At 41.6% G+C, this 27070-nt stretch overlaps 1 protein-coding gene across 5 annotated transcripts in view; it reads right to left on the reverse strand.

The window, feature by feature from the left end:
• Window positions 1-6035: 6035 nt before the first annotated feature.
• Window positions 6036-27070, reverse strand: part of CEP112 (centrosomal protein 112) — a 174827-nt gene continuing 153792 nt past the window's right edge. For 4 of the 5 annotated variants that reach the window (XM_072880867.1, XM_072880868.1, XM_072880869.1 and 1 more), the window contains 4 exons: window positions 24020-24109; window positions 10264-10365; window positions 7823-7887; window positions 6036-6433 (listed from right to left, as the gene is read on the reverse strand). In XM_072880867.1, the coding sequence (XP_072736968.1) occupies window positions 6430-6433; window positions 7823-7887; window positions 10264-10365; window positions 24020-24109 (261 nt within the window). In that variant the 3' untranslated portion in view covers window positions 6036-6429. Of the gene's footprint in view, window positions 6434-7822; window positions 7888-10263; window positions 10366-21962; window positions 23233-24019; window positions 24110-27070 lie in introns of those variants that run through there. The other variant, XM_072880870.1, reaches the window with a different exon arrangement.

A 27070-nucleotide genomic window follows, 5' to 3' on the forward strand; every position in this document is an offset into this window, starting at 1 on the left:
TGCATCCGCACTTTCCTGGAGGTGCGGCTGACTGGGGAAAGGAAAACACAGGCTTCGTGGGCTGGAGGTGTTCTCGGGCTGCTGGTGATGTCAAATGGAAATACTACATAAAGCATTCCAGATATCCTGTATGGTCTGTGAGCATCAATTACATATGCAGCTGAGTTGGCACTTGGAGGTTTCATCCAACTGAGCTTTACAAACGTGAGCTTCAGCACCTCTTTGAAGAAGAGGTTGTGAGCACCTTCTGTTAGTGGGCTACCCAGCGTACCCTGCCACAGCCACAGTGGGCAGCACAGCCAGGAGCAGCCCCTGTCTCCCAGTGCCAGGTCCCCATGCCTTCACTGCCCCACTGCGCTGTCCTCCAGCAGGAACCTGGGACAAGCGACATTTCATCTACTGCAGCCCAGGGAAGATGAGGGAGAGGGGAGGAAGAGCTGATTAAAATCAGAGTTTTCGTTCAGAGTTTTCATTCTAGATTCTAATCTATACTGAAATTAGTCAGCCAATGACCTCATCCAACAGCGATGAACAAACAAGATGACAAGCAAGTGTCGATAAGTCTCAGAAGACGTAACATCATTCCTGAGCACAATTAAACACAGCCTTACAAACATCCCGGCTCTGACAGTTCATGAAATCCATATGGAGTCATTAGCCTTCTTAGGTCTGTTTTTCCACCACCCTTAGATGCAGAATGAGAGCCTGACTGTATAAAAACTTACTGAGGTTTAGGTAGGCTCTGAATTTAAAGAGCAAGAGCCATTTCTGAGGAATCCCTTTCTAAAAATGCTTGCTCTGGAAGAAGAGCGGTCAACTGTGAATCCACAGGCCATTGAAGACAAACTCCCTAGATTGACCAGCCACATCTTCAGTGCCACGTTAAACGGCTGAGCCTGTGCTACAGCTAATGGTGGAGTTCAGCAGGAGGGGAGCCAGCTGGTCGACGACGGCATCAGTATTGTGTGTTACAGGGTAGGTGTTACCTCTCGGGTCATACAGACTGTCAACTAAATCTCATTGAACATGTCCTGCCCCCTCCAGGAGTTCTCAGCACTATTGCATTGGTCCTCGGTGAAGAGACAAGGGTGGTATTATAGTCCTCGATTTCAGCTCAGGATCACTTTGACTGATAGATTTCTTATGGATTCTAGGTCCAGAATTTTAATAAATTCCTTGAAGTCTTTCTTTGGGCAAAACTGGACAAAGTTAACTTCAGCGTTAGTTTGACTGGGATAAGACAACCGCAGAATTAGGGCCCACAACCTTCTTTTGAAATGGTGGCCAAATCTGCCTGTTATTAAACTTTGATATCAGGCTTCAAATGGGAGAAGAACAAGATTCCTAAAGTATAAATCTGGTGAATAGATGTTATGAAGTTGGAAGTATTGTGTGATAACTTAACTGTCCAGCTGAGATAAAGGTATTCCTTTACTTTGCTCATTTTACAAACACACATTTCCTGTTTTCAGTCCTAAGTACTGAGACTAGGTCTGTTACATGTGCTGACATATATAATGCACATCTCCCTTTCCACTAAGCTATATGTTTATGCAGCCTGCGAGACAAAACAGGCTGTTGGGACCCAGCTGTGCAGATAAAATTGTTTTAGAGAGCTGCTCAAAGGAGGTCGCAGCTCTAAATCCTCCTTGTGTGAAGGTAAGCTGAGTGCCCAGCTTCCCAAGGCTCTTCCAAAAATACTACCTTGACTATTGGATATATCTGGGTTAAAACAAAAATTAAGTTCACCGTTGCTAGCAACAGCATGAGGAGAACCATCAGGAAAGAAAATGTCTCTTCTCCCAAGGAGGCCTTGAAGCAAGGACAGCACTAAACGGCCAGTAACCGATGGTCAGGTTCATGGGATAAAGGCTGGATCAGCAGAGATCAGGATCAGGGACTGCAAAGCAAGGGCACGACACAAGGTCTGCTCTCTTTTCTGTTACCATGTTTGTCTGTCAGTGAAGGAGAGATCATCTCGTGGTAGCAAATGGTAAATAAATGATATTTTGTCCAGGGGCTTGACTGATTTACATTAGTACAAATGCCAGGTAACAGGAAAGAGAGCTGCATAATTGCTATGTAAAAGTGCTACAAACTGCTCCCAAATGCAGCATGCACACACAGACACACGCTTTTTCTCTCACATTTTTGCAGGATCAGATCCTTATTCAGTTCTTTCAATGCTTTTTCACAAAAAATAATTTCTAATTTAGGGAGGAAAAGTTTTATTTAATTATCTTCATTCTTTTTGGTTTGAATTGACCAACTGCATATCTTCCACTGGCTTTATCAAAGAAGCCACCAGTACCAGAGCACATCTAATTTTAAGTGGGCTTTAGTTGGCAGACTTTAAATTGATCATGCATTTTAGTATCAGTAACTTGCAATTTCTGCACTCTTTGATAGCGCACTTTAAAGAACAAGTCGTCTTTAATGACAAAGGCTTAAAAGAAATGACCTTTCGGAACAAAATATCAAAGCTCAGAAAAGATAGTTCCTTGGAAAAAAAAGTCTGAATTAAAATGACCTTGTGTTCTGAAACTTTTTCCTACAATATCTGGCGTCTTACTTTTCCTTTGTACCCTCAGAATGAGACCAAGTATAATTTAGTAGTGTGGTGCCTCCAGTACATTTTGTGATTTGGGAAGGACTTGCAGTGCATTAAGACAATTAAAAAAATAGATCAGATCCCATACACACTCTCTGTCAAGACTGCTCGTCGTTAGAATCAAAGCTGTGCATGTTTTTCAGAAAATTCAACAAAACACTGTAAGGTACTCTAGTGATCGCAAATATTTTCTTCTAGTCACACCAAAATCTTTTTCTCAGTTTTGCAGCAAAATCATTTCTCGGTTTGAAACCACAGTCGGGAGAGATTTGGGCAAGTAACAGGAGTATCTGCTGTCACCAGTACAATTAAAGCACTGTTGCAGAAGAAAGCAGAGGGCTGGGAGAAGGAGGGAGGTTGCATCCCTTTTCTTCCAACTGCACCAGAAGTGAGCATATTTGTTACGTGTAACACAAGAACTGTGAGTGGCACTGGAAGTGTCACCTTGATAAGGGTCACCTCCCTTGTCACTAGTGAAAAATGTTACGATGCCTTTTTCTTGTGGGGTTTTATATAGAGTGAAATGATCTTCTCTCCCACAGCAAAAATCAGTAAAATTAAATACATAAAAAGTACAAATAAAGCTCTAACCATACCCAAGCTGGTTCCACCAGAGCTTGTTTTATGGGCAAAGAAGCCAACTACTGGCAGCTGGCGATGCCTTATCTAGCGGGTGAAAGACAGAGGGCAAGTAATAAGTACGAGAACTCTTACTTCTTACAAAAATGATCAAAGAAATGTTAACAACAACTACAAGAGAACTCCAACCAACCTTGAATTTAATTTCTAATCAGGTTTATAAGCACTTTCAAAATGGTCCTCACACTGTATTTGATGCAGAGAGAGTCTCCCAGAGTTTTAAAACTCCCAGACTGACCAAGATCTACTTTTCCCAAGCTGCTTTTTGATCATCAATGACATCAGCAACCCAATTCCATCAAAAAGAAGGAAAGTGAGGCCTGAATTCAATTAGCTAGAAGAGGGTCCATGTGTTTCTTTATGGATGTACCCCCCATTACCGCTTTCAAAAGCACTATAACCAACCAGATATCATGCAAAAAAGCAAGCAGAACAGCAGAATCAAAAATGCCTCGTTTCCTTCATGCATGAGAAAAGAGATTTCACTATCCCAACGTCTGCCGCTTGGACACAGGGCAATATCCGACGGGTAAATCCCAGCGCGCGCAGCCGGCAGCTGTGTGAGCTCTCGGTGCTTCTCCCGAAGAGCCCAACCATCGCTGCCGTGCACCTCTCTGAGTAAATACATTTCATTTTACTGCCCACAATTAACTAAATGCATCCTAACAAACTCCTCCTACTAAAACTCACCGTTGCCTCAGGCGAGGCTTTGTGGCACCTGCCACAGCACCTCCTTGCTTATCAGAGCCATGACAACCCCTTATCTGTAATTAGAAGAATCACTTGTTGATTCAAGAAAGGTGGAAAACCTGCCCAGGCCCAGACCAGACTGACAATCAGCAAAGCGCCCAGCAAAGTTGGAGCCTGTATTTGGCAAGCAGCTCCCTGCCAGCGCTGCCAGGAGGTGGGGGTGGATGGAGCCCAGCCTGCCAAAGCCTCTCCTCATTGATCTCCATGCCAGGAGGAGATAAGACCGCAGCTGGCGAGCTGGGACTCGGCGGGACAGCCGCATCCGGCCGCGGGCACTCAAGCGGTCAGGACCCTCCGAATTCTGCCCGGACTGCGGCACGTTGAGCGCTGGTGCCACCGGGGCAAGGGAGAAGTGGCCGTCCCCGTCAGCAGCGATACGGAGGGTCTCGCTGCTGCTGCCAGTGCCACAGCTGGACTTGACAGGAATTTCTGCCCCCCTCTCAAGCACTCAGACCATTAACTGTGCCTTGATATGAACGCTGCCAGCAGGATGGTGCCTAGGAAAAAAAAAAGCTATTCTTGTATTCGCCGTATCTAAATTTACAGATTACAAATGCACTAATGTACACTCTGGCTCAGGGATAGCCAAGAGATAAGGAAGGCTTCCTATGCCTGGGAGGCAAAGCCAGCTAGGAGGAGGACTCCCTGTCCGGGTCCTTCAGCTTTCTACCACTGCTCAAACCTCATCCCTGCAAACCCTCAGGAGTCTGCTGAGATTTACCAGGATCATCCAAGAAAGCCTCTGTACACTCATGCAGAATCAAGGCCGTATTGGTTACAACTCTTTATCAATGATCTGGACGAGGGGATCGAGTGCACCCTCAGTCAGTTTGCAGACAACACCAAGTTGGGCAGGAGCGTTGATCTGCTTGAGGGTAGGAAGGCTCTACAGAGGGACCTGGACAGGCTGGATCCATGGGCCAAGGCCAGCAGCATGAGGTTCAACAAGGCTCAGGGCCAGGTCCTGCACTTGGGCCACAGCAACCCCATGCAACGCTACAGGCTTGGGGAAGAGTGGCTGGAGAGCTGCCTGGCAGAAAAGGACCTGGGGGTGTTGGTCAACAGCCGCCTGAATATGAGCCAGCAGGGTGCCCAGGTGGCCACGAGGGCCAATGGCATCCTGGCTTGTATCAGAAACAGCATGGCCAGCAGGACTAGGGCAGGGATCGTGCCCCTGCACTCGGCACTGGTGAGGCCGCACCTCGAATGCTGTGTTCAGTGTTGGGCCCCTCACTCCAAGAGAGACATGGAGGGGCTGGAGCGTGTCCAGAGAAGGGCAACGGAGCTGGGGAAGGGTCTGGAGCACAAGGCTGATGGGGAGCGGCTGAGGGACCTGGGGTTGTTCAGCCTGGAGAAGCAGAGGCTGAGGGGAGACCTCATCGCTCCCTACAACTGCCTGACAGGAGGCTGGAGAGAGGTGGGGTCGGTCTCTTCTCCCAGGTAACAAGTGACAGGACGAGAGGAAATGGCCTCACGTTGCACCAGGGGAGGTTTAGACTGGATATTAGGAAAAAATTCTTCACCGAAAGGGTTGTCAGACATTGGAACAGGCTGCCCAGGGAAGTGGTTGAGTCACCATCCCTGGAGGTATTTAAAAGACGTGTAGATGTGGTGCTGAGGGACATGGTGTAGTGGGGGACTTGGCAGTGCTAGGTTAACCGTTGGACTCAATGATCTTCAAGGTCTTTTCCAACCTAAACAATTCTATGATTCTTTTTCAACAACGCCCCATAACTGTGTTATCAGTAAATGACGAAGGACTTTCCTGTGACCGGCCTATGCAACCCCAATGATCGATTTATATGCTATTAAATGGCAACGGTGGCTGCATTTGTCATCATGGTGTTTTCATTCTTGCTACAAGACTTTTCCCTTGAAACACAGCATGAAATATTTTCCCAGTTAACAAAGCCATACAAAACTCCCATACGCACTATGGCTACTTAGGTGAGTGAGATGCCCAAGCAGGACAATAATGTCAAAACAAAATAGTACAAAATAATAATATTTTAATATTATGTAAACACATGGACACAAAACAATGTCAAAATATGTTAAAATATCTTGGACAATAATAATAGGAAATGGAATTTTCTTCATGTATAAAAGTGAAAAGAATGGTACTGGGAAGTAATAACAAAAATAGTAGAGAGGAAACTACTCGCTCGGTAAGCAAGCTCAGCATGGAGTCAAACACAGTATATCGAAAGCATAAGTCTGTAATAAGATAATGATAAAAAAAAATGGAAGGAAGATACAACTAAAAACATGCTGGCACGAGCAATGGATGTGCTTTCATGAACTTCATTACATTTTATGTGCTAACAAAACAGCCACTGATCTTTGCATTTTAATTTACAAGAGCCAAATCTTCAAACCTATTCAAAGCAGTCCATTTGGCAATCGAAGAAATCCAACAGCTCCAGCAGCTACCTGAAAATGAAGAGATTCTCATTAGTTATATCTTATTATTCTTACTATAAAAACATAACAGGCTGAAGCCAGGGCTGCGTCTGGTCGGCAGCGGGCCTGGATACGGCCGTGACCGCTGCTGTGTCGGGTGGTCAGGAGCACGCAGGGGAGCGTGCCACGGAGGAGGTACATCACATCTGCAGCCACGGGCACGCGTCTGCGTTAAAGCAGCGAAAAGCAGTATTTCAGTGAGTGAGGGTCAGGTAAACGCTAACGCAAAATTTAGTGTGAATGTAGTCTTGGAAAAAGATCTGGTCAGGAAGAAAATTTCCCTGAACAGAAGCAGCACAAAAGCTTCCCCAAGTCTACGAACAAACGCCGCGGCAGCCCCACCGGGGAAGAGCTGCTATGTGCCGCGCTGGCTCTGCCCCTGCCCTTCCTCTCCGTCAGGACATGGCCGAGGCTCCTTCCACCCCCAGCATTTCAGTCATTTGTGGTCTGGCCTGACCTAATGGTACGTGATTATTCATCTTTTTACATAGCTATTTTCCTAACTGTGAAGACACTAATTCAGAATAAGTTTGAGACAAAATGCATCCCTTGGTAATACTACTGCTGCTGTTGGAGAGAGTCTAGAGACTACATTACAGCTTTATATTTAGCTAACAAAGTTACCTACGCCGCACGTATTACCAAGAATCTATGACATTTTCAGTTTCCAATTAGCTTTAGCTAATTCTCGCTAACAAATACTTTAGGATTAATATTTTCAGACAGCTTTCACACCGTTAACATTTTTACAAATGTTTAAATATCTGACAAATTTTTACACTATTTTTACAAGCACACATTCTTATTTGCAGAAATCCTCATGTGAGATATGCAAGTTTCATCAGAGTCTATAAATGTAAAAAAAGATGGAGTGCCTTTCCTAGGAAGTTTCCTTTTACTCACCTCTCCATGTGAATCACTTACTCTAAAGGCACAGCAAGGCTTTTTATTGCTGCAGCACTTGCCATAATTTATATTGGAGGGTGTAAACGTCTGAAAAAAGCTCAGGCTCATGAAGATCCGGTACTTTGAAGATGTGATCTGTAATATTACGCATTGCATCATTGTTTTCTATCTGGAGGAGGTGGCATCACCGCAGAGCTGCAGCTGTGCACCGAGCCACTGTCTCATCATGAATGTCGAGGCAAAGCCCAGACTTGTAATGCACCTGCAAGTTCTCTAATCTTGCTCTAATAGTACTGACTAAGCACTGGGAAAATTCTCAGACGCTTGTTTACTGAAAATAAGGATCTTTTAAAACTGCAACCATATTTGAGTGTTTTAATTAAGCCGTAAAACTTCAATAACTGGGATCCACAGGTGTGAAATGGTACAAATTGATCAAAGATAATCACGTACCTTCTGGCGTGGTAGGCATTCAGCTCTTCCTGGAGGACAGAGACTCTTTTCTGCAGAATATTTACCTGTAAAATACATCCCACATGAAATTGGTGTACAAAATTCTAATTAATACATTTGTGCTCATTTCATAAAGGGTGTTTTTCTGGTCTATCCTGCCTAAATAAAATGCAATAACACTTTAGCTGCATACTAGAATAATACTTGATAGAAGATGGCTAGCATGGCTTCCCTGGCCCTGCTCCAGCTGCACTCTATCTACTCCTTTAGGAACACAGTCAAAACAGTTTTAAAACTCAGCTGGTGGTACCATAGGGGTTGCGCAAGGGTTTGGGAGCTCCAGTTCTACTCTCAGCTCCCATACGACGCCTGTGCTCTGATCCCTGCACTTTTGCTCTTGTGATGAAGGTACTCACCTGTTCTTGAAGTGTATGAAAATTAATATTTATTAATACACTGGGGCCACTTTTGGACAACTCACCAAGAGCAGACAATTGGGCGGCATTCTTTACATTTAGCGACATTTTTAGAAAACTTTGCCCAAGCCTTAAATATTTTCTTTTTTTTTTGTTTATTTTTATCACTGCTCGGTTCTTTTACCCAGCCTATCCTCTTCATCTTCCTCCAACAATAAATAATCCTGACAGGTGCAGAGATTCCTCTGCCCTTCTTGTCTGATGTTTTCAAACAGGAATTTCAACAATTTTCAAAGGCCAGGACACCTGTGCTTCAGAAAGAGCCCTGCTTACTGAGTGGTCTGCGATGACAGCGTACCGCTGGAAATACAGCCGGCAGCTATGTATTTCTGGGATAGCACCCAGGTTTTAGTGTGTGTAGTTACTTTTACCCTTTTGAAATGCTGCTGCTGCTTACAGAAGCCCTGCAGGTGGATATCAGATTCTACTGGTTTTTAACTCATTAAAAGGTGTGGTATTCGTATATTAGCTCCAGAGTAACGCTTCCTACCAGACAGTCCTAATAGACAACCACACTTTAAAAATAGCTTTTTACTATCAACTGGAAATAGATTTCCCCAGTAGATCCTTAACTCTTCATTTCCCACAACTATTTATATGAGAAAGAGCATCACTTCCATAAGGAATCCTTTGACATGTAAGCAGAGTGTTCACAACCATAGTTTTGAAGTCTTGTCACTACTAGCATATAGGAATATGAAAGTTTCCCCCTATGAAAATTCCCTTCTTCTATTAAAGGCACACTTTGCCAGGGAAAGTGTCTCATGCATAGCAAAATATACTACAGAATAACCCTTACACATTGTAAAGAGAAAAAAAAGGGGGGAAAAACCCCAAATACATTAAATTACCAACCATCTCCATAGAGAGATATTGCATAAGAAAGAGAAATGGAGAGTTTGTAGATCTCTAATTGCTTGAAAAATGGTCCTGAAATTTGGTATAAGGTGTGTGCTGGTATCAAGCCTAAACTTGTATGCCGTGTCCTCAGGGCTTTTGCTCTTCCCAGAGCTCACGGGCAGCTCTGAGTCACCAGCATTGCCCTGTCTGCCTCTCATTTCTTCCCTTCAGCCCAGGACAGATCCCCATCCTTCCCCACACGTTTAAATGCGCAGTCCTGCACTGGGCCATATGCGAACACTGACAGTGTTTCCTTTGGATTACCATTATTCCACATCTATGATCGCTCCTCTTTACAGCTATTTATCCTTCCTCATGTGAGTTCAGGCAATGATGGCATTTTGTTTTCTTCCAGCTCCTAATATACCGAATAGGACAGCATCGAATAACTTCTGTGGAAACCACGTGCAAGAAACACACCCCATTCATTAGTAATTCCCTATCTACAATGACATTTTGATATTCCTATTAGCCAGTTTTATAGTCGATTTGATATAAGTAATATCAATTCTGTATTATTCTAGATGAGCTAGTGTTTTGCAATATTAAAAACAAAGCAGTTACAGAAGTCTATTGGAGCCTCTTTATATTGGAAAATGTAGAAATAACACAATGATCATTTGGACTACTATCTTAAAAGAAATATCCCATTTGCTTTATTATATAGGCTGAAAGAAAACAAAATGATTTCTCATTCTCTTCTGCACCCTTTACATGTATCCTTTAAATGATTCCTTCAGGAGAAACAGGGTAAGGAAGATGAGAGATAACTGTGTGCTATATTTGAAAGGTTGACAAAAACCCCCCTAATACTGAATACAGCATAATTTGTATTTCAATTGCCAACTGAAGCAAAATCCGGGATCAAAAGATACAATATGGTAGCTCTCAAGGTGAGGAGACTGGAGGACAAAAGCCTTGTGAGAAGCACGCAAGTGCTGCCATAATTTGGTTTTGAGACTTACTCGGTATTTTTGGCCAAATTTTACATGGCCATAATTTCTTGTCTCGAAGAGATAGTTTTTATCGAGTCCAACAAGTTGAGGACGAATAGTAAAAATTTACCTGAGATTTTAAAGATACAATGGTGTCTTCAAGTTCCTGTCTCAAAGATGCTGGCATCAGACCTTTGAGTGTGGTTTCATATTCTTGTCGTATATGGGTCATCTGTAACGGAACAAAAAGGAATTTATGTATAGATGGCTCCTCTTGGAAGCCAGAGAGTAACTTTTTTGCTTCTTTTGCCCAATTTGGAGTTCAAGTAAACTCAGAACTGGGATATCAAGGGAAAGGGAAGGAGAGAGAAGAAAGATCAGCAAAGACCTGTAAAGAGCAAAAGAGGTAAAAAAGAGGAGGAAAGGAAAAAGAAAACAGAAGAATAAAAAAATATACAGAGAGGAGGAAAAGGTAATGAAAAGGAAACAGTAAGGCTTTGTTGGGACTTGGTCTGAAGAAGCAACAATCATTCCTAAATCTATCTCGACAGAGCATATATACAGACATACACTTTGCAAACTGATAGAAGTTTTCTTTTTGTCTTTGGTGGGATCCGAACCAGGTCAGTAGAGTGACATTTGCCGCTTACTCCCTTAGACAAGGTGAATTACTGTTTCCAAGATTTTTTTACAAAATTTCTCCACTTCTAGGTGCTTTTAAAGGCCTTTTTTAATTTATTGTGCAACTATTTTTCATTGCACTTTGTGTCTTCCTCAACTTCATTGATGCTATGGGACTCTCAACAAATAGGTTCGAGTATCTTAGACGTTATGAGATCAGATGTTCACACCAAAATGATTACTTCTAAAGGAGGACATCTTAGTCCATAACCTTATTCAACAGATGCTGAGTAAACAGTACAGTTACAAAGCAACGTTACATGAAGACAGATCAGCTGGAAGCATTGTGCTTCGTATCTCTCTGGCGGGGTTGTATTTGCTGAATCTTCACCCAGGAAAAGTATGGAGCGTCTGGTTCCGCTCTGTCCATCAAGTCGCACAGGGCTGCTCGCACACTTTATTACTTGGCTGAATCAGGGCCTCACATCTGTACTTAACTTCCAATAGGATTAACTGCTTAATTCAAATTAAGCAAGTACTTAGGTGTTTTTCTGGATTAGCAGCTGAATATGTAAATAAAGGATAAAAGGGATTCAATATCAGATTAACTTATAAAATATCTTTAAACTTTCAAATGGAATCTTTTTTCCAATCATTTACACACCAACGCCATTTTGTGCTAATTTTGTTTTAGTTACAAAATTGCTTAAATCTACCATTGCAACCACAAATCAAAACCTCAGTCTTACACCTGAAGAAGCCGTGAGTTATAACTTCCAGCTCCCAGCTTGCAAGGAGCGCACACGCTTAAACACGTGAGAACCGAACACAAAGTTCACTGCAAGATGTGCCAATTACCATCTTTTGGAAAAAGCAGGTCATGCCAAAATATGCATTATGCATAATACAATTATCAATACAAAAGGAATAAAACAATCTGATGAAACTTTAGGAAAATTCTGTCTATGAGTCATTCCAACATGCAGAAGAAATCTCCAAATCTCTATGCAAATGGGCAATTAGAGGCTTTCCTTGTGAGCTGCAAGTAAGTGATGCCACTACGCAAATCTAAAGGAAAAAAAATGGGGAGGCAGGAAACCTTGTTTGAACTCTGCTTGTATATAAGCCAGTGATCAAAATTTATGTTTTTGAAAGTTACTCCGATAAATTTATGCTACTACTTCTATAAAGGCGTACAAAGCTATGCATAGGTGCTTTGCCAGGACAAACATTTTCTGAGCCAACAGCTCATTTGGGTGGGGACCTTGATAGAGCAGAAACATATATTTCAGTCCATTCAACATGCTACATTTGTTCTTGGTGAAACGGGAGCAGAAACAGGCAGCTAGAACAGCAAAATGCTTTTATTTCCTAAATTTTGCATAATAAAGATCTGTTTCACGATTAAGAGGATCCGGATGATCGATCACCTTGACAATATGTTGGGGTGACCCCACCAGCACAGAAGCTCCATCGCAGGGGCCTGACTCGCACTCAAGCTCTCCATTTAGGGGGGATGCAGATGTCTCTGATATAACTGCCTACACCACGATCTAGCCATGCCTATAGAGCACCTAGGGCTCACACCACTTCCTCAGGTGCCAGGCACACAGCAAGAGCCCCTTATTATAATTTTTCCTAGAGGAAAGTCAAGAAAGTTTCATTGTAAGTAGATGCAACAAAAATTTTAATGCAGCTCTGTGACTGAAACAATAATGTTCTAATTGTGCAACAGTCTTCTTTCAACCAGGTCACTGGCTTTAATAGTTTAATCTGCAAGCGTCCTCTAAATGCATGCTTTCACAACGCTGTTAACGTTTGCTGTTAACTCTGCAAAGGAGCAAGGGGATTGTGCCTTTTGACGAAGGTGTTTCTTGGAAAGTCAGGAAGAAATACATACAGTGCTTCAAAGTAAGGATATATATTACTGGGTCGGCTCAAAATGGAGAAAGAAAATGCGAAACAAGCCCTGGTAGCTGAAGTATTGCTTGGGGCTGATTTCTTACTCTGTTTCAGAGAGAAGACACACACTTTTTTGCAGTGAAAACCGTTCTTTGGGATACAACTCCAATTTGTTTGTTTGCTAAGACAAAATATGTTACTTTCAACTGTGCTCACTAATAATTGCATCACGATAAGATGAAAATAAGATCCCAGCTGTTTCCTGTCATATTATGATAAACAACATGCTGATATTTTTGGCTGAAGTTACTATCAAGGTTTATTGACCCAAGAGATTAAAATAGTGCATGGCAAAAATCTGAATCACTTCTTATAACTGAAAAATAACATATAGTGGGCTAATGTATACTAATTTTAATGGGGGAAGGTTTTTATTTTTTAACACTTATTTTTGACCAATGAAAGCTATGTCTGCAGGGATCTTTTTTTAATTTTTTTTTTTTGGTGTGCCTTAAAGGCTTTTTTGTTCTTTTATAGCCTCAAGCTGCCTCCCTAGGATCCACAAATACTGTGTCTCCTCTTGCACTCTTGAGAGATGTTTAAAATTGCAATTCTTTAGCCCTCAGGAGGGCTTTAGTCTGCTGGATGAGGATAGCTCTATTTCATTTACTGTTGTGTTCGTTTTTCTTCAGTCCTGAGAAAGTGTTTTTTGAAAATTCATTTTGGTGAGTTGATTTAATCCGTGAACCCCCAGGAAGGTTTTATAGCTTTTAATATTAAGCTGCCACACTGGTCTTTGTTTATTCAGGTTGGTGGCTAACATATGAGGTTTAAAGTTTTACCATCAATCATCTTTGGTGTCAGTAGAAACAACTGAAAGCTGAAGTTGCCACACATAGCTCATGTATGCTTAGTCACACGATAAATTAGAAAAAAAAGAAGAAACAAATATTTGCACAGTTATACAAAGTGATGCAAAAAGCAGGGAAGTTGTAATTTCACAGGCTACCATGAGATCTTGTCATAGTTGGGCATTGACTGTTCTCAAAAGAGATAAAAGTTGGTTTTGATGCCCAGAAGAGACGTATCCAAACCGGAGCTTTCCAAACTAAGCAGTCAGGCCTGGCCCAATGCTTTTCAGTAGCACAAGACAAGTTTCAATTTACTACTTCAAGGAGTCTTCAGGTGGGACAGTTCAGTTTTGCAGCTACTCATTATTTCTAAAAGCTTCCAAAGGGTGTTTGTGGGGCTGGGTTAGAAGCAGACGGGAGCACAGGACTGACCAGCAGCAAGTCCCACTGGCACCTAGCTGCACTGTACTCACTCTCCTTCCTTTTTGAAAGAAACAACTTAAGCACATCCAGGAGAAATACAGTATTTTCAAGATGACCAGATGCATTTTAGTCCATGTGCTAAGAACAGCCCGCAAAGCAGAGGATATTCTGCTTCTCTTCTATGCTTTGCTATACAGGGACAACTACGCCATATCGTATTCAGGTTCCTGATAGCCAGCTCTCCCCTTCTTACTTCCGAGAGGTCTGTAATGCTGAGTTTATCATCCAGAACACACTGGCCCTGGTGCAAAATCCCCGTCTCATTAAAAAAAAAAAAAAATTAAAAAAATCCAAAACCACTTGCAATCTTCTCCAGACCTCCCAATTGTAAATTACTTGATTTGAACCAGAGGAGCATAAGGAAAATGCCAATGAAACACTGAAGTATACATTGCGAAAGCAAATGAAGGGCCCGCAGAAGAGTTGTTCAAGTTCCTTTAAAAAAAATAAATCTTGTCTCGAAGGGCATGAAGTTAACATTTTGTTTATGTCAGATAAGAATCAAAAGGCGGTTCACTTAACTAAGGTGTTGCGGTTTTTTTAGTATCTTAATTTCTGCCTGTTTATAATATTTGTGAAGGATAATAATTCCACGTGTGCCAGGAAATACTAAGATAGTGACCAAAAGGCATAATTAGGATCATTTAATGATTATCAAATTTTCTCCATGTTTCAGGGGGAATAAGATGAGAAAAGTAATTTCCTGTCTCTCTCAAATCCTTTCCTGTATTATTTAAACAATGATATGTTACAATGCTGTTTAAAAGAGAAATCTCTTTAAAAAGGTTATGCATCTGTTCTGCAATTCACATCTCTGAAAGTCGTGAAAGATCTGCTGTAATAAATCTGAAGACAGGTTAGGGTACCAAAAAGGTAAAAATAACTCCTTCAGCCTTAGGCAAATCATTTAATCTCAGACTAAAGTCTCATCCTTCTAAATGAGGATAATAATAATAATTAATAATATTGCATAGGTCAACTTCATTCAGGTGAAGTGAAGATTGCTGAAGTAATTTTCTGAAAGCACTTTGAAAAGGGCAAGCGAAGGACAAATTGCTACGATGCCATCCCAATTAAAAAAAACCCCAATCAACAAAAAACCAAACAACAACCCAAAGAATGTCAAAGTAATGATTAATCACTGCTTGTTTGTGTTCTCCCTAATTGCAGTGACTCCTCCTCTGCTTCTCAGCACTCCTAAACCCTAAGCGAGCATAGCTCTACTCCCACAAAACTGCCACGAGGCTGTATGGGCCCCTTCCTCCATCAGCTGGCCTGGGGGACGTGAGCAACGTCTATAACCGAGGAACCAAATCTACCAAAATCTGAACTTTCCTTAAACTTCAGATCTCTCAGTGTTCTGTCATAAGAGAATATTTAATTGGAGCTTGAAATCTTCTCCAACAATTTTCCCTAATGAAGAGTCAAATGACGTATCCCTTTTTTCGATGAAGAACAAGGCCTGAACATTTGTCTTTTCACAACATAATCATCCAACATGAATATCTGCTGCTTTTTAGTCCACATCCTCTCTTATTTCAGGCAGTGGGAATTTCTCTTCTTACTGTGAAACGTACGTTGAAATATGGTTCTTCCAGATATAGAGAAATAGAATGCAATTTGATACAAATGTTCTCAAGTTCTTAAGAAAAGTAATGAACGCTATAAATTGCATGAATTTGGCTCAGCTGAAAACAGTAACCAAGCAAGATCAGCTGAGCAAGTTATTTTGTCAAGTGTACACCATGTTGTGCTCCACTGAGAAAATACCGCTGGAGAACCGCCTCTGTTCTGACAGTTTCAATAAAACATAAATTGGTGGCATAGCTGTCCTCTTTGTTTTTCTGTCTTTAGCTAGTAAACCATCTGAGCGTCCAAAACATTTTTGCCTTGTGTTTTACTAACCCGCGGGGACCTCCAGTTACACCGAGCTGCTCCCTGCACACTGAGCTTTCTGCTCTAAGTCGGTTTTTTTTTCCAACCTGCATCCAAGAAGCCTTATTACTTCAGTGGCTTGTATTTCGATATCTTTCTTTTCTTAACCAAGGTCTCCCACCTGGAAAATCCTGTTTGTAGTTAAGCAATACGAGTCTATATAATTCATAGCTGCAAAGGAAGGGAAGGCAGGCAAAACTTTTTTAAAAAAAACCACCACTGGGCTGCATATGGCAAGAACAGCATTCTTGGGATTACGCGAGTTGGAGAGGAATAAAAGCTTTCACTGTCAACACCATAGAACAACCAGGAATGTTGTGGCTAGAAAATTCACGCTGTTCTCTCAACCTCCCCCTCTCCAGGGCTCCGCTATTGTTCCAGCTGCGATTCGGAGGATCCCCGACTTCTTTTCCCCTCCTTCCAAATGACTCATCGCAGATGCCATCTTTGTCCCCACGCACTATTTCCTTCAGCTCTTGTGAACGCCGTCCCTCCATCGGCCGGAGAGGTCATCATCGCGCCAGGAGCGGTCCTCCGCTCCGCGGGGCGAAGGGGACCCAGACACAGCTCACACCCCCTGACCTGGAGGAACAAAACCTAAACCAGCCCAGCCACTAACCAGCGCTGCCGGGCCAAAGCTGAATGAATACACGTGGTGTTCATTTCTGGCTCTGTTGATTCCTAATACGCTATCAAGATAACTAAGCCTGAAATAAAGCTCTAAGCATCTTTGACACCACCACTGGAATGTATTTATGTATTTCAGTTTTACATTCCAGCATGTGTTACCTTCTATATAATCCTTTCCATCCTGGGGTGGTTCAGCAAGGCACGGTTTCAGTGTCTGATACGCAGAGGTGCTGAGTGCTCGCTAACGTCAGGGAGAGCTGACAAAGCTCAGCAGCATGCAGGATTAGGCTCAGTATTTTCACACTGACTGTGTGAACAGGCAAATCTTTGTAGATAATAATCAGAAGCTACTTTTACTATCACCATTTCCCCTCTTTCAAGAACAAAAATCTAATCAGCATCTCAACTGGAAAACAAGCTGCCAGGTTTACAAAGCATCATGGTTGGTGAGAGTCTGCCCAGCTGTGGGCAGCCGTGCGGATGGGCGGCGCAGGAGACAGCCACTGCTGCGCTCCCCCGGTGGACGTCCGATCGATGGCGTGTTGTGCCGATTAAACTGCAAACAAAAGAATACTTTAGAATTTAAATTATGTTGAAGATCAGCATGAAGCTGGCCTTTTTCAGTCCTTTTTAGCTCCATCCAGGCACCTCATCACCTAGAAAAAATGAGTGGGACAGTTCACAAATTGAGCACACATCGCTGAGAGCCCGCACTGGAGATGAGGTGTCTCTGCTCTTCTCTTCTGTCATCTGACTGGCTCCTCCATGCATTGACATTTCTTCTTTTTTCCTAATTCCCTGCATTAAATACCAGCATCATGGGCCTTGTAGTCCTACTTTAAAGGCTTCTGAAAGAACAAAACTCCCTTAATTGATAATATGCAAGCAAACCACAGACGCTCTAAAATGATGTACTGCTCTCTTAAAAGAAAGATCTCATTCTCATTCACTACTATTTAAGACGAAGAGCTAGAAAACTGACATTTTAAAATACTCTCTAATTCCTGCATGCCGGCATATGCTTCTGTTCTTTTTAGGTAAAAATTCTCTTCTTCCTTTTAACTATTTGTTCTGTAGTTTCTGTTTTACTGTCTTTCTCCAGCTGGCCACTTCGTTCCCATAATTCATTCTGTTCTATGAAGTAGGTATATATTTGTGTATTTTCCAGTTGTGTCTGATTACCAAAGCTAACATTTGATCGTTGACTTCCACACGTACATCATCATCATCTACCTCCTTTCCCTTTGACAGTTGCACAGTTGGTGAGAGCCTTCTCTCCCACAGTTCCTGCCATATGGAGCTCCTGGGAACTTTCAACTCCATTGATTTCCAGCTCCTTTCAAATCCCACCTGCAAATCTGTTTTTCTGTGCTTGAATCTCAGCTTCTGTCTCCTTCTGCTAATCTGAAACTTCATGCTATACAGCATAACTTACTATATTCTGTTTAATTCTGCATTTCTTTCATAGTAGGCCGTTAAAGAAAATGCTATACAAAATATAAAATATATCAAATGCAAAGTTATGATTTATTCTAACAATCTCAGTCTTAATTAAAAATTGGGGGGTGCTTTTGTATCAAAGTGATTAATTAATATATCAATGGAATTGCGTGTCTGATAGACACTAACCAAAGTAAAAGTGGTAGAATTGGGCTCCCAATAATGTCAGCAGTCATTTTATGGTACCTTCATCAACGTTGCCATACACCTATCAGGGCACCTATATCCACAAAAGGTGCCTTACAGAGATATAACCAGAATCAGTCTGATTCTTCCCCAGCAGCCCCTCCTGGGAAGTCTGAAAAGAGAACAACAAGCTAAGAAATGGATGTCTCGGTCTGTGTACGCCAAACAGCCTGACCAGCGTGCTCTCGCTTACATCAGATTCTTCACTGCTTGTATGTGGCACTCCAACATCTTCTTTTCAATAAAAATGCTTTAAACTTGAAATTTGTTCACCATAAGGAGTTAGAAAAGAAATCTTCTACTGTGCTGTCTGCAGACATTGAACCAGCAGATTTTCAGGTGCCAGCCTCTGGGGAGCTATGCCCCTCTCGCTGTTTGTCTCCTCCATTTTCCACAATATATATACATATATGAAATGCTTTACGGAGGAAAACAGCAGAAGTACGCAGTACCCTCCTGACCCCAGTGCTTGGCAGAGCAATGGATGGAGAGAAGCGAATGGGCAGGGAGGGAAGGACCCTTCCTCAGCCTCGCAGAACTGCAGAAAAACAAGCGCTCTTCAGATACAGCCTCTCCGATCCGTGCTGGTCGCGTACAGAAACTGCAGGAACTGTTTTAACGGGACGATATTTGGTGTCGCCGTTCTTGAAAACTTCTTGTGGCAACTTCTTTCCGATTCTCACTTTCTTCCCCATCGCACCAGAGGCTGCTGAGCCCTGGGGCCAGCGCTGCCTGCCCAAGGGGTTAATCGCCTGGTCCGCAGGCAGTGACAGTGCAAGGGCTGCTCTCTGTGAATCACTTCTGTGGTTAAGATCATTCAAACCTAGACTAAGCTTCCCATTTCTGTGGGAGCAGAAATGGGTCTCTGGGGGAAAATTCTGGAAGCGTTTCAGTGACGTGGGTTGAAGCAACCGGAGCAAATGGCAGAATTTCATCACTACCTCCAGTGCGTGCTGTTTGTTTCTCAGTTTCCAAAGTGCTCGTCGGCTCTGCGAAACAAAGGCTGCCCAAATCCTCCTCACCTGCAGCTGGCCACAAAGCAAACTTTTATTTTTGAATACCTAACCTAGAGCTTATTAGCCTGATTTCAGATGACTCTAACACGTTCTGAGAAAGACAGCCCTTGGAGAAAGTCTGGAAATTCAAGGCCGGGGCCCCAGAAGCACTGCCTGGCTTTTGCAATTATCTGGGGCACCTGAGCTAGAAGTCCTGTAGCAGGAGAGAGGCTGGGTTTGCACCAAGCTTCCTGCAGTCGCTCACCCGCCTCCAGAGGGAGGAAACTCCACTGCTTCCATGTGATTTTTCCAGACCACGTATAGCAGGGCAGGACCATATAAGTGAGGGCAAAGATTTTCTGTGAATGTATCTGACTGCAATTAAAACTCTGTGATATCTTTAAAAATGAATCTGAAAAGAAATACGGACCAAAAGCCCTGAACTACAGGGTTATGAATATTACTCAAGTCTTCCAGCCATCGTTGTATTAAGAACTATTTGGGACCCATACCTTGGACTTCGGCATACATTGCTCATCTCTGTCTTACTGTTTACTCACAGCTCCACGCATCTGCAGGCAGTAGCACTATTCCCATCAAGGAGAAGGTGTGGCAAATGTTAGAAGTTCTCTGTGCTACACAGCAACTAAAATTTCAGAACGATGCATCACAGCATTCATCTGAGAACAAATATATTTAGTTGGCATGGAAACAGTAAGTTAGGCTGAATGTGGTAAATATCCAGCAGTCACAAAAAATTGAGCAAGTCAGAATAATAAACATTAAAAATGAAAACTCGCTGAATGCTTTTGAATCATGGCTCTTTTACAATTATCACTCCTGTTTTCATCTGAACATGAGCGAAATCCACTTAACAAACTAAGCTGTTCCATTTTATTCCAAATACTTCTACAACATCCTTATTCAGATAACTCCTTTCTCCCTTTTTTATAATATACTTGAGAAAAAAGAAATTAAAGGGCTGGAAGCCTACATTGGTATTCTCCTTTATTTCCTCAGTAATATTCATGAATTGAACACAATTGATTTTCTGTCTTCAGAGAATCTCTCTCCGTTAAGTCTCTATTTGTGACGTGACTGCTTGGAGGAGTATTCCTATGGTTTGAGTATCTACAGTGATGCCACTTCAGTTGTTTGTGAACATGAGGAACTTTTTTCCCCTCTATTATCCCCAATTAGAAATTTTACATCATACTCAATCCACCCCTATAGTTAAAAACATTAGAACAAGGAATGAAAAGAATAGGGGTTTTTTTCTGAAAAAATTCTTGCGTGTAATTCTCAAAAGAGAGATCCTCGGAGCTTTTTAGTACACTGAGTTGGGGTGATTACCCTTACAAAAAGGAATTTGAAGTGAAATGAGGTATTCTAAAGAAATCTAGGTAATAAAGCAAGAAGATCACTACCATTAATTTTTATACAGGCCCCAATTCAGCAAAATTTGTTGCACATGCCTAAATTCCTGGATTCATTAAGGCGCACGCTTAAGCTCTCAGTGATGTGCATAATTTTTAATTACACATTCACAGGATGTGAAGTGTGCTGTATGAACAATTTAGATTTTTAAACTATGACTGACGACTGCACAAAGCCATATGACTCAAGGAAGAGAAACATTTTTGGTAGAATGAAAGACCTTTCTATCAGAAATATTGTCTTACATTAGATCTAGGCACGTATCAGAGACAACCAAGTGATACACCACAAGAGTGCACGATACAGGAACACACCTAAATGGGGTTAGTTGATGAGAAGCCCGTTCCCACAGTTACATATTACTGAGATATAAGCAATTTCGGCATTGCTTTGCAAGGAAGAGGTTTGGACACACCCAAATTTCCTAGGAACCTTCCCAGACTGCTTTCACTGTCTTGGGACTATATATCAAGAAACCTATATATAATATATAAAAACCTATATATTAAGTGTGAGTTACACTTTATTTACTGCTATTTTGCCACTTTCCATGAATACAATTACATATGTCTCGAGAAGTTGGACAGCTGATTTTTGAAGGAAACATCCAGCATTGCGAGATGAAGTTCTGAGACTCCAATCTAGAAGTAATATTGCTGCACGCATGGACCATTGTCCTAGAAAACCATGCTTAGCAGAGACAGGCCAACCTTTATGGAAGGGATAAAATTATTCAGGTTAGTCAAAATGGGAGAAGTTCCCAGGCACTTTTGACAAATGTACGTTCATCTGCATTGGAACGCGTCATTCAGATAACGTTGCCATACCACACCACTGATGAAACAACACAGATATAACGTGATTGCATCTACTCCCGCTGTAAAGTGGATCACAAAAGTAAACAGGAGTAAACACAAGTTCATACAAGAACGTGAAGTATTGGAATGGAAAGGCTCCATAAAAACAACGGCTCCTCTCCAACTGCAGTGCCATGCTCGTCTCTAGACAGCTGAGGGCTTGCCATCAGAGTCCTTCTAACATATTTCCCCCTCCCCTTATTTATAGGATAGTTTGTCTCTCTGGATAATTATAAGAAAGAAAGGTTAACTCTGTGTGATCACCAGAGGGTTATTGTAACAAAGAGTAAGCTTCGTGGATCTGTCAGTCACTCGTAGAGACTGAAGAGTTATAAGGACATTGCACTGAAAAAAAGACAAACATGGAGCACTAAGATACCACCCAACAAGCCATAACGAGAAACAGCTTTTTATTTTTAATTAAAAGCACAACAAAATGTTTTTTCATGTCTCATTCATTTGTTTGTTGTTGTTATAGAATCAAAACACAAGATTTTTGCTTTTAATGAAAAACAGAAGCTGTTTAACCCTCTCTCCTCCTTATTTATAGACATATAAAAGCTCAGAAAAGTGGCCTTTGTAATAGTGCCAGCGCAAATGTTGATGTTTTATGCAATTCCGATTCAGACAATATTTGGTAAAAGCAGAAATCAAGTTCTAAGTTACTGTCTTAAACATTTCAACTCCCTGATCGGCTGCTGAGTCGTTAGCTACTGTTGATACTTGATGAACATGTTTGCAGGTAGCCTGGCCAAGACATAATAACTGGAAATATGTCAGAGCTGTCATTTTTGCATTTTTCTTCTGGAGAGATAAGCATAACTAATGGATTAACCAGTCACAGAGAAGACACACTAACAACTTTCAAAAAGTTTGTCTGCAAAATAGACCAAAGCCACCTAAACAAAAACATCCTCAATGACTCCAGCTTCTTCAGAAAGTCCCAGTGGATGAATGGCAGAGGCAAGACCGCTGACGGACTCAGATACGAGCGTTACCATAAGTCTGCTAACATATTACCACCTTGCAGGAAAAGCTCTAAGCTGGATGGTGCAGTGTCATTTAAATAACATTTCTGTTCCATTTATACTGGGGAATGGGGCGTTACCAGCTGAGCTAGTCCTTCATTAATCTAGTGTGGACAGCATAGTCCTGTAGGTCGGTTTGGACCAGGTGCTCACGTACGAGAAAACCTTGAAGGCAGAAAGGGGGGACCATCCTGTGAATCTGCATGTCTAGCCTTCTACCTCTGTATTTCACAAGTCATTTTTTGTTTCTTTTTCTGGATCCTCTCTCAAAATGGGTCAGAAAAAAAGCAAAATGGCAGTGACAAGGATTAAAGAAAAAAAACAACAAAAAAAAGAGATTTGGAAGAGGACTCTCAGAGCGTGCAGGCCAGTGCTGTTCCCTGGGAGGGACAACCATGCACCAAATAGCTAATTTTCCTTCTTCTTTTCCAGGAGACTCTTTGAAGCCAAAATGCAATGCTTGTAGGCCAACTCACTCATTACACCAAATTCCTCTGATGCTGCAAGCATTGCAGCTAAGGGTGAACCTGGCCCCACATCAAGATTCGGGAGGCAGAGGGGGAAGAGAGCAGAGCAGCTCATCACCGACTGATCACCTTCTCCCGAGAGGAAATACATGAATGTAAACAGCAAGGGTGAACGAGGGCTCCCATGGGCAAGTAGGATGACAACAACTGGGGAAAAAATATATGAAATTAATGATTATTACTCTTCTACAACAACCCCAACTTACTATTCCTGCAGGTATAGATTTAGAAATGCTTTATATAGGATATATGTTATGGATACTGTTTACTCAGCACCAAATAAAGTTCTCAAATGCTGCAAAACCTGATTTGTATTAGAAATCTGTACATTTGTATGTGTTTCAGATATCCACCACCTGTATATTTTCCTGAATACTTCAATTTAATCTGGTTTGAATGCAGATCATTGACTTTCTATTTCAATACTAGTCTGTAAACTACATACACTATTTTGCTTGAAGCACACCAAATCTCTAATTTCACTGAAAGTGTCCAGAATAATTTTAGCACTATTAATCACATGGAACGGTTTACAGACAACATGGTAGGACAATGAATGCATAAGATCAGGAATAAAGATTGTTTTGAGCTCAGTTATTGTCCAATTATAATTCTCTTCATACAAGCCATTAAACAACAGGTTAGAATAGTCTCAGAAACCTCTATTAAAACAGTATAGTCAGTTCAAAATAAACGCATCATTTAACAGCTAGAATAGTTGAAATACCAACTTGAAATAGAGAGTGTGAGATAAGTATTTGCCTGTAGGGTTCAGACAGTTTAATTCTCTTTTATTACCAAAAAAACCAGAAAAGAAAGCTAGCTGAAAATTTTGCAGGAAAATATGTGCTTTTGCTTTGAAGCAAGATATTATTTTTAAACATCGAACCTCCTTGCCCAAGGGAAGAGGCCTGGGGGGAACAGCACCCGGTACCTGCTCGTGGGTCTCCAGCTCCCTGCGTTGCAGCTTCTTCTCTGCAGCCCGTGCCTGAACGCGGTAACTTTCTACTTCATCTTGTAAGACCTGAAACAATACCAACGGGTGCAAAGCAGACGTGAGAAACACAGGATGGCAGAAAAACTTATAGGTAATGTCAGAAAACAGTGCAGTATCAGTACAGCTCTTTGGCTACAGTTGCTTCCAGCCGTACATGATAGCTGCTAAGACGTGACAGACCCAGTCTGGCCCCCCTTATTGGGTAAAGTTATTCTGCACAGGTCGGACCATTGGTTGAACAGGAGTAGTTAAACCTTAGTAGTTCTATCTTATTATAGGCTACAAGTATTCATACCAAAAATGTAACAAATATCCTCAAAGATTGAAAGGGAAAAGGAAATAGTGCAATTGCAACAATTGCATTTGCATTTGCAATTGCAAATGTCTCACATTTTTGTTACCATCTTATTTGTACAACCTGTGCTTCCTAGGAACGCTTTTGCAGTGTACCAATAACTTTTCCTTTAAGCCAGAAGAATAATCCTCTCTCTGGAAAACCATGTCTGGAATTTGCAGTGAAAATGTATTCCATATTATTGAAACGGGATGCTCGCTGAGATGAGGGGCTCCCCTCCCGCCCCATAGTAAAGTCTAGCATGTGATCTACCAATGAAGTATAAATGGCAATAAATAAAAGGAATATTATGATCATGTCACTTTACCACAACTATCCAGTCTTTATTTAGTTCAGAAATAATCACTTCTAAACCAAGCTCATAAAATGCATTGACAAATTTATTTTGTCATTATTGTTCTTCTTATGTATTTATTTTTATTACGGCAGTCCCTCAGAGCCTTGATCTTTTTGTTATATGCTTAACAAAAGAACAGTCATGCCCCAAGGAACTGATAGTCTATGTTATTTCTAACAGATACACACCAAACAAACAATACAATGTTTCAAAGATTTTTTTTTAAAGTTTCCTAGTCATTGTTGAATGTTTGAATACACACTTAACATTTACTTACACATTTACTAAAAGCTTAGTTATGTTGTCAGCTTGAATAAAGGCATTGTTAGCTGCAAGCGCTGACTTGAAGCAAAGTGCACAATGTGGATGTTAGATTGACATCAACGCAGAGGTGGCTGCGGCAGCAGAAAGGGAATATTTTGAGTTATCTTTTGTATGCCAGGAAACCAGGGCATGGCTACCCATCGGCTGAAAAGCGCGGCGCGGAGTCAGGACTGGACCTGGGAAGGGACTCGCAGCGGAGATGCGCTAGAAGGGGCACTGCAGGTGCCTCCAGTGTTGCTTTTCAAGGAGCTGAGCTGCAGAGAGCTTCTGCAGAGAGCCCTGGAGAGGAGAGACCAACAAGTCCACGGACTCCCGTGCACTTTGCAGAACATGCGATACGGTTCACAGTTGCTTCCCCCAAGTAGAATACCCGTACATAAACCAGGATCATTAAAAGTACTCGCAGCGCAAAGATTTAACAGAAAAAAACCCTTGCTCTTTTCCACAGCACTGAAATACTGTACTCTCAAATCATTTACAGGATAAAATGGCTATTGAGATAAGATAAGAGGACTACTTATGATAGATCTTGCACATTGTTTTGAAGTGATGCCAGGCATTAACTTTAAAGTCTTATAGCTATAAGACTATTACATGTTCTGATGCCAAAAAATTTAACCAGACCCAAGCATGAACTTCGAATCCGCCCAGGGACTTTTATGCTATCGCTGCTTCTGAGAAATGTTGAAATCCAGGCTTTGAATATAAAACCGGTCTTCAATACTCAACAAGTCTTGCAGTACCAGGAATTTGCATTAATATAACGAAATATATGTGTGAATTGTAGGCTTTTTGTACACCTAATTTTGTAAGGTAAAATACAAACGAGCATACTTTGATTTAAAAACGAAAATGATCAGGTCATGCAATGTAGAAATGTCATAAGGAGCAGGGCCGTTCCATGTATCAGAAAGATCACCAAAGACCCAGTTCATTTGGCAAAAGTCCTGCCGTAGCTCCCAAGTGTCCAGACATAACCAGCACAGGACGACTCCCAGGAACACAGAACACGTTTTGAATAAACTACGAAGTATGACCCGTCTTCTGCTATTTCCACGTGATCAGCTTATACAGTCCAAACAGTCCAAGCATGGTGAAAAATGAGGAGGGAGGCAACCTCGCTACACATCACTTGTCCTACCCAGACTCCCTCCTTGTGCTCAAGAGCAAGTTTCACTCTTTCACAGGACTTCAAAGATGGTCAAGAGATAGTATGTATACATGCGAATGTGTATGTATATATAGGTACGTATTCGCCTCAGAGAACAGACTTCTATCACACTCCATCACACAAATCTGCAAGTACTGAATACAAAACAGGATCTCAAATTGTTCCTGGTAAAGACAGCAACCACATGGTGGCAAAGAAGAGAATTGGTACGCTGCTGTTTCCTTCCTTAATTTCTCCTTTTTTACTTTTCTTATTTACAACAGCCAAATTTTGCAGAGCATAAAATGAGAGGTTCCTTTAAATCTGAGGGTTTGCAATGCATCTTAAAGTAATTTAATTTGTGAAATTCAGATAATACAGTCTTTGTTAGGTCCACCTACTCTAGATAGTGTTTGCCAGCGTGGAGTGCATGTATTTTGTTTCATTATGAGAGCAGACAACGTCTTAAACAAGTACAATTTAGAAATAAGGTATTTTTACTATAGCATATAAGCGTAGCAAACTATCAGGTCTTGTATTATCCATTCACCAATTGTCCAAACCGGAATAAACCGTATGAGTTTACAGACTTTCCCAACTGCATCATAACTGGCTGTTGGTACGTTTTGTATTGGGATAGCAGAAAAAAAGACTAACTCCTCTGACCAGTCATGAACACCTCTAACTTGAGCATTTTTGGACTACTGCTGTGTTGCATCCCGGCTCTCCTACCGGTCACTTTGTAGAATCTAGTTTTGTGTATAAAGGATGTTCCATGAGTAATTAATGTTCATTCAGGTATTTCGGCTTCCCTATCAGCAC

This window comes from Ciconia boyciana, chromosome 16 (assembly GCF_034638445.1).
Source record: "Ciconia boyciana chromosome 16, ASM3463844v1, whole genome shotgun sequence".
In the NCBI taxonomy this organism is placed as follows: Eukaryota; Metazoa; Chordata; class Aves; order Ciconiiformes; family Ciconiidae; genus Ciconia; species Ciconia boyciana.